The sequence below is a fragment of the Tachypleus tridentatus genome, chromosome 9 (assembly GCF_004210375.1).
Source record: "Tachypleus tridentatus isolate NWPU-2018 chromosome 9, ASM421037v1, whole genome shotgun sequence".
In the NCBI taxonomy this organism is placed as follows: Eukaryota; Metazoa; Arthropoda; class Merostomata; order Xiphosura; family Limulidae; genus Tachypleus; species Tachypleus tridentatus.
This window is the reverse complement of record NC_134833.1, coordinates 86,901,633-86,910,545: the sequence shown is the minus strand read 5'-3', so window position 1 is coordinate 86,910,545 and position 8,913 is coordinate 86,901,633. Positions and strand designations below refer to the sequence as shown.

General features: G+C 33.8%; 1 protein-coding gene across 1 annotated transcript in view; it reads left to right on the top strand.

The window, feature by feature from the left end:
* Positions 1–1,940: 1,940 nt before the first annotated feature.
* LOC143225681 (potassium channel subfamily K member 1-like) overlaps positions 1,941–8,913 on the top strand; it is a 31,027-nt gene continuing 24,054 nt past the window's right edge. Inside the window, exon 1 of the mRNA XM_076455527.1 lies at positions 1,941–2,546. Within this exon, the coding sequence (XP_076311642.1) occupies positions 2,372–2,546 (175 nt within the window). The 5' untranslated portion in view covers positions 1,941–2,371. The remainder of the gene's footprint in view (positions 2,547–8,913) is intronic.

The following is an 8,913-nucleotide window of genomic DNA, read 5'->3' as shown; positions in this document are numbered from 1 at the left end:
TGTCCTTTCGTGCCTGACCAACAATTTCATCAAACTGGGAGGAGTGCTTAGTTGCGTAATGTCGCTTAATATTATACTCTTTCATGACTGCAATTGTAGTTTGACAGACGAGGCAGACAACACCTTGATTATGTGGGACAACAAGATATTTTGTGCACCATTCACTGTTGAATAACCTTCCCTCATCATCAATTTTCGTTTCTTAACTGCTGACATTTTACTAGCCCTGAAATCAAAACAAAAATTATTCTCACGAAAATAGCAAAGTAGAAAAAAACATAGAATTTATTTACACATGGAACCTCTTATGGACAGAAACACATGTTTCTAAATTGGCATCCCGATCATAGCCTTCCGGTACTTAAATTAATTGAGAATAGCAAAATACAGTGTGACCTCGCCTATTCGCGGTTCGCCATTCGCGGCCCCGCATATTCGCGGGTTATGCGCGAACTGCGTTTTGTAGGTCACAGAGACTGAAAGGGCTTTTCGAGGAGATTTCTGTTGTATTTACTCAATCAAGCCGTTTTATCAATTGTCGTCTTCACCAAACAAGATTGGACTGCTATTGGCTGACTGCCTCAGCTTCCCAACAACGCAAACGGCAAAGCACAGCCCGGTAACGCACGGTACAATTTAGTGAAATACATAACAGTATGCAATATTGCTACATTATTACTGCATCAATGAGTATAAGTATCATTAGTGTTTGGGAAGCATTTCATATAGTATATAATCGCATACATATACGTTTTAAAACTGCGTCCAATATTCGCGGTTTTCGCTATTCGCGGAGGGTAAAGAACGTAACCCCGCGAATAACGAGGTCACACTGTACATAGAATCAGATGCATCTGAAAGCAAAAATTTTAATAAATTCAGTAAAGTCACAACAATATGCTAAATAATAATCAATTTACCTTCAATCTCTTGTAGTAACTGTAAAAGGTAATAAAATTTTCACCAATAATGAATGACGGACAGCAGAGGTTAGGGAAAATTGTCGCCAGCGGGCGAAGGCGAGGTTCAGGACATGACGTTGAGTCGTAGACAATAGTGCTAGTGCACGTCACCTATTCATGCCCTAAGGAGGCCGACCAATCGAATTCGGCCTGCTCCTCTCTAGCAAAGATAATTTTAGAAGTTTGTCGAGTCGAAGCCTGGGAATCCCGTAGGATCGATGCTTTTAAAAATATTCCATTTGCGTTGGATTACAGATCAGGCCACATGGTTAGATTACAACAACTAGGGCCACACTAAATGGCTTGGCGGGCCGGGTTGTGGCCCGCGGGCCGCCTGTTGCACACCCCTGGTGTATAATAACAGAATTCCAACCACACTATATTTGTCATATCCTTCGCCGACGACACGTTTCACTCGGCCCAGAACAAGCTTGTTTACAACAAACACAGCTGTATTAACATGAACTTTAAGTTCATAGAATTTTCTGAGCACTCTTGTACGAACATAGACGACTGACATTTTAAAATTTTATACAAGTTTCTGCGACTTCATCACTGTAACGAGAGCTAATATTCTACCAAGTTTATATATGTATATATATATTTATATGTATGTGTGTACGATTGAGTATATTTAACCGAAGTATAACAGCGTATAGTATTAATTACGGCCCTGCTCGTGTGTGTTTATTACATAGTCTATCCACATCACTCTTGTAGAAATTTTGTTTTATGCCTTTTACAGATTAAGTAGGTTGTTTGTATTTCTGTTAATTATCATCTCGTTCCTTTTCACAAAAACAACGACAAGGAAATGGTATGATGATTCGCTCGAGTAACTTAAAACACTTCTCAATAAGCAAGGCACTATTTCTTTGTCTTCGTCATATATGTTCACCTTTACGTGTTACCACGTGACTTTCACAAATCGATAATACGGATGTCGGCCATTTTCCTTAGTTGTGTAATGCTACCACTACCAACAACAGGAAGTAGACGCGAGTTTGTCAGGTTTAATTAGTGTTCAGTGCGGATAAATATTGATATACATATTTAAGTATTTGTTTTCAAGAATTTAAGACTAAAAGATAGAGTTGTATAAATAATGAATACTTTAACACAGAGAAACTATTATTCAGTTTACCGACAGAGATGTTTTTTACGGTAAGCCGTTACTATGGAGATATAGTTGTGAGCAGACCAGACGCCATCAGCCGTTTCATGGTTAGAAGGTTACATGTACTCGGTATTCTATATATTTGATTATCACATGGTCGAGAGTATTACATGTTTCATATGCTTTGGACTATATTGTTAGTGTATTCAACACTGCCACAAAAAGAAAAAGAACTGACAAGTTTAAGTCAAAATTACACATTTTTATACTGTTAGGATATAATTTTGAAAAAATGTTCATCAGCAAAAGCAATACACGTTTAATCGTGTTGACTGCTTTTTATCTATTGTTTTTGGTCATTGGTGCCTCAATTTTTTCTGCTATAGAGGCACCAAAAGAGATCGACATTATTCGTAGCCTTCGCAACCGTCGAGCTAAATTTCTTCAAGACCATTCGTGTTTGAAAGGTAGGTTTCGCTTTTGGTTTTTTTGCTTCAACTTACTTGTATATTCTAAATTAGGTGAATGAATGTGATTGTTATAATTTGATATACGTGTTTTTTTTTTGTTTCTTTGTTTCTCAGTCAAAGCGCACAAGCCGTTTTATGTATAAAATAACTTTCGTAACATTTTTTGTTGAAAGTGGCTACCCTGTGGCCACAACGCTATTTCTGGGTTCTTATAATGCTAAAAGACGGGTTTTGAAACCAGTAGTGGGCAGAGAACAAATAGCACATTGGTTAGCTTTATCCGTAATTACAACCATCTCTGGAGAAAGTGTGACGCTGGTTTGACACAGGATTGAAAAAAAACACAAAAAAAAACAAACAAACAAGCAACTAAAGTGGAAACACTCGGGTACTTAAAATGTCCCCTAATGGATTAGTGGTAAGTCAGTAGCCTTACAACGCCAAAAATTGAGTTTTGATACCCATGATGAGCAAAACACAGATATTCCATAGTGCCACTTTGTGCTTAAAAATAACAACAGTGACAGTCAACTTAAAATAACTATTAACGAATAGAAGTGTTAAGAGAAAAGAACAACAAATACCTGGTTCGAAGAGCCGATAACTTATTATTAAGCTAGTAAAGAGAAATATGAGAATTAACACAAATTCACAATAATAGTAAAATTAATAAATTATAAAGTTGGAAGAAATAAAATCTCATAAAAAACAGTAAATCATAGTGAGAAACTAAAGGTAAAAATAAATATAACATGAATAAATGTCACCATGTAAAAATTAAGAACAATGAGAAAATGAAAACATGAAGTGAAAAATACTGTATAATGAGATTAAAGCAATAAAAAATATACCCAAAAAAATTATTGTACCGTCGATTCGGAATGGCCCGGCATGGCTAGGTGGGTTAAGGCGTGTGACTCGTAATCTGAGGGCCACGGGTTCTCATCCCCGTCGCACCAAAGATGCTAGCCTTTTACGTTATAATGTGACGGTCAATTCCACTATTCGTTGGTAAAAGAGTAGCCCAAAAGTTGGCGGTGGGTGGTGATGACTAGCTACCTTCCCTCTAGTCTTACACTACTAAATTAGGAACGGCTAGCACAGATAGCCCACGAGTAGCTTTGTGCGAAATTCAAAAAACAAACAAACGATTCGGAATGAATATCTTTATTTATAATAACTGAGTTAATGGTAATATATTCAAAAAATTCCTATATTGTAAAAAGTAATATATTCGATATTCTACAGACAATTCACTCTTAGCAATTATCACACATTAAAATTTGATTACCATTCTTTTTTTCAAAGCAATTGTTATTTACATTTCCGAAAGTAAATCTTATTACGCACACATGCAGAGGATAGCCACACCAGTGGTTCTTATTTCCTGTTTTAAGTCTTTAGGTTCTACTGTGGTGATCAGAATTTTTACTGAATATATATATATATGTGTATACCTTTGGACTCATCCACGTATTTTCTTCTTACCTTTCATTGGACTTTAGCTTGAGTGATCTATGTTTGCTATATTGGTGGAAGAAGGAATACGGTCATATTTCGGGAGTAATTTCCATATAGGCTGAAACGTTTCTAATGACCTTAGAAAATATTCTTAAAAAGCAAGAGCACCGCCAGTAAGTTTGTGGATATAAAAATTCACTCTTAATGGCGCAGATATGGAAACATTCTATAATATTGTATCCATTATTTTATTCTGTCCTAGGTGAAAATATTTTTAGAATCATCAAAACTTTCCCATCTAAACCGGAAGACAATTCTGTTCTTATGAGCATCTACATTGATTTCTTGTTCGTTCACCATATTCGTTGTTGGTGTTTTTAATGGTGTTTACAGTATGATATATTTTAAAATGCATCACCATAGTTTAGATGCCTCGTTACAATCAAGCAGTTATTTCACCTACAAAATGTTATCGATATCCCAGGTGTTTAATTCTGAAACACTGCTGAATGTAAACAAGTTTTTGGTTCATAACATTTTTATGTAATGATCCAGTATTCACAGCTGTTTTAGTTGAGATGCTACAAACACAACTATTGTGTAATTAAACCTGAACTATTACTCTGTGTTCGTTGTTTAACACAAAGCTATCCAAGGATGAGCTGTTACTAATATACCTATAATGCGTTGTCTAGATGTGTTATGTGTCAAAAAATGCATTAATACTGTCAATAATACAACTAGGGATTTGAAATTTGACAAACCACGCAGATTTGAAAAGTAAGTGATGGAACAAACACTATCCTATTTAAGTATTGCAAGTTTTTGAAGTGGGAAAGCTAAGACCATGCAGGACTGGAACACTGATTTGTATGGTAGGTAAGGATTATAAACAACAAAAGTATCTGGTTCGAATATCGGTTCTTCCATCCTTTAATATATAGATAAAGACAGGTTATAAGCTCACAAGCAGAAGCGCAAGGTTAAACGTCGGAAAATTTACATAATATAATACGCATATTATGGTAACTAATTAAAATTTGTAACTTGTGTTTTTATAGCAAAGCTACATCGAGCTATCTGCTGAGTCCACCGAGAGGAATCAAACCCCTAATTTTAGCGTTGTAAATCCGTAGACTTACCGCTGTACTAGCGGGGTGCCTTTACTGCTAAAATATTATCATAGCTGTGTAGGTTTGTTGTCTTTTTTTCAAATCTATGGAAGACACGTTTGTTCTTTTATAATATTTAAACAGTTCATGCAACAAGAATGAATTTAATAGTTCTACAGTTAATTTTTAAAAATTATTTTAACAGAATTGTAGAAATAATTATATAGCAAATCATAGCAGTAATATTAGTAAACTTTTCAATGTTTCAACTCAAGTTCGTGAATTAAAGTCACAATTAGACTCAAAGCCCTAGGGAATATGATGTTTATAATGCTTGGTTATTATATCATCTTGTATACAGCGACAACAAAGCCTGATGGAGTTTTTCAATGAACCATTTCAAGTTCATTCTTCACATGTAGTTGTCACAATAGCTTAGTAAATATAACCGTTAAAGTATTTACCTTAACGGTATAAAGCAATGGAAAATGAGGGATGCGTTTTAATTTAAACAAAGTTAAACAGAGGAAATTGATTCATATTTGTATTCAGTGTTAAAAACTTTAGAAAGACAAACAAAATGTGTTAGTGGGAATAATGACTTGATATATAAATATTATAAATCTCAGGTTGACCTTATCTAGTGTTAACCAAGGTTGTCACTAATCAGTGTTAAGTAAAGATGCCGATAATCGGTATTTAAAAAGATTGTCACCAATCAGTGTTAACTAAAGATGTCGATAATCGGTGTTAACAAAAGCTGTCACTAATCAGTGTTAACTAAAAATATGTATACACACTCGCAATAAGTTGTCACTTATCAATGTTAACTAAAAATGTATTATTATTATTACACCACACACATTAGCCAAATGTCTGTATCTCTCCCACGCTTTATATCTCCTCTAGTTAATCGTAGACAGATATTATGTATAGCAAAATACATATTGAACTATTAGTGGTGGAACGAACACTATCCTATTTAACTGTTGCAGGTTTTTTGAAGAAGGAGTGTATGTGTGTTTTCTTATAGCAAAGCTACACAGGGCTATCTTCTGTGTCTACCGAGAGGAATCAAATATCTGATTTTAAAATAAATCCAAAGACTTACCGCTGTTCCCGCGGGGAACCTGAAGAAGGAAAGGCTAAGATTATAATGTAATATCTATACCACTACATTCAGCGGAAAACGTCCATACGGCTACTTGCGATTTGTTGTACTGGATGTACTTTGCCAACAATGCATGACAGTCAATCTCGTTCGCTTAAAAGCAAACGTAGTGCAATCCCTAAAATTTCATATCGATTCGCCAGTCTTCGTATGTGTTTTCAATCTGAGAAGAAAGTTATTAATTAAAAATGTTTTTTTTTTGGGAGGGAATTTCACGAAAACAAAACTGAACTTCCTCAGTCGACTGAATGAAAGAAACATTTAGAAGACAGAAGCACGAACGGGGAAAACACATAAAGAGAAGGAACGTTGTAGAATATGTATTTTGTTGTTGTTGTTTTTGTGTCGGTAAGGTATACAAAAATGTTTTTATTGTACCTTGTCGAATAAACTGATTTGAATTATAGTGAATATTTCCCCATTGTCACTTCTTATAGAAATGACGATTGTCAAAAAGTGCTCATATCGGTAATGGTATTTTATTGTGCTAATTAAAAGGGCAAAGAATGGCCATACACCCACAAATAAACTTACCACGACTACTGAACTGACTGTTAAATAGATGCATCGATTGTATTGAAATACAAACATTTTTACTCACAATACATTTCGGTCAGTCTCCTTTGATTTAAAAAACAAAACGTAAAACACGTGATATAATTTTTCTTTATTGAAATAACACAAGAACTGACAAAAGACGGTTGTAAACGTCACACTGCAAGTTCTGATCAAATGAATTAGGTTAACTGCACATCTGATATTTATTTATCACTATTTTTAGGAAAATTACTGTTTAATAGTTACAATGTGCATCTGCTAATGTTTTATAATTAACTTTCAATCAGAATTGTTCAGTCCCTTATTGGCAGTTTTTTAACACAACAGTTAAACGTTTTGTGGAAAACAAGCAATATTAAGATGATTTTACATTATATATACTGTAGGATTGAGTATTTGATCAATCAGAATAGTTGGTCAAATGAGGTCAAGTTCAGCTACATGTTGTCAATTAAGTACAGTAATTCCTTTAGTAAGAAACGAAATTAAAAAATCAACGTTCATTAAAACTATTATTTTGTACTTTTATGTATTATAAAATCGCCGAGGATGTTATAATTCTTCTCTATTAGTTAAACATTAAATATAAGTTCCTCTTTTACTTATAATTTCATGTTCAGTGATGCACATTGTTAAACTCATTGTCTCTATCATATCTCTAAGTGTTCTAAATGTTTTATTAATTTTTTTTTACTTATATCAAAATTTCAAGCTCAACACATTTATTGTCCATAAAAAGAGTTAAAAATTACCCAGGCGGAAAATTCACACATTACAGAGCAGCATTTTAGCCATTAACTAAATTTTTTTACGCTTTACCTTTCCTTCGTATATTGTATCTTTCACTGTCACTTGTTCCATATATTTCAATTTATAATGGCTTCAAGAACACCAACTTCATTAGAAGAATTCTGGGACGCGACTTCATTTCTTATATTAATTAAATAGAAACAACAAAAAATCTTCAGTTTATTTCTTGTTTCACAAAGCACTTTTCCTCAAAATGGGACCAGTTTCATTCAATTCAACACATGCTGTTTCCAAGAGGAAATAGTAAGGTTTTGTTGCACTCGTTAAAATACATGGAACACAGACTTATCCAATATCGGAGAAAAATAGTTTCATTGCACATCAGGTATGACAACCCACGTGGTTTTGTGACCAAATGAAATAAATGTTTCTTGGTTTGAAATTAACCAAATATATGCGCACACTCAAATGCTCACTTTGACTAGCCACGCCCAGAATAACGCAACATGTTGAATAAAGTATTTATCATAACTTCGTAATGTTAAAGTGAACCAACTGAGGTAAGAACAATGAAAAACCTAGTTAACTGTAGCGACTGGCTTACAATTTGTGTTAAAATAAAAATTTGTAATCTTAATTAGCGTAATAAAAATATTTTTTATTTACAGCTGCAATTGGGAACTGTTGTCTAATGCAGCGCAATTGAGACTGTTTACCAAAAATCTGCATTAACCCCCTTCGTAAAAATAGGTTTTTTATGACATTCTTACCTTCGACTGCTTTAAACAACGGAAACAAAATGTGAATTAAAATACGGAAACCAGGCTTTAGTATTAATTACTTATTAAATGTATGTGTAATATTTTTGCTAGATGTGGGTTAAAGTATTATTAAAAAGGTTTACCTAAGACAGTTGCATATATAAATGAGATATAAAATAAATTCGACATAGACCTATATATTTCTTTATTTCGTGACGTTTGATTGTCGTTAAGCCATACTCAACTTTATAACGTTGTACGTCTTTATACCATCTTCTCAGAAATTTACTAAGTGTTGCCACAGAAAGATATATCAGTATTATTTTTTATGTAGTAAGGGTTTCTGGTACTTGATTTGCCGTCTAGATTTGTGATCCGTTTTAAAACATTTAATTTTATATGTTTTAATTACATACGATAGAGAGGAATGATTGATAAAAACATACAAAACTAATGACCTTGAGTTTTGATTAAGCTAAACAAAATACGCTGCATTTTAAAAAAAAAAAAACCCTAGGGTACAAGCTACAACGTGGGATTATAAAATGTAT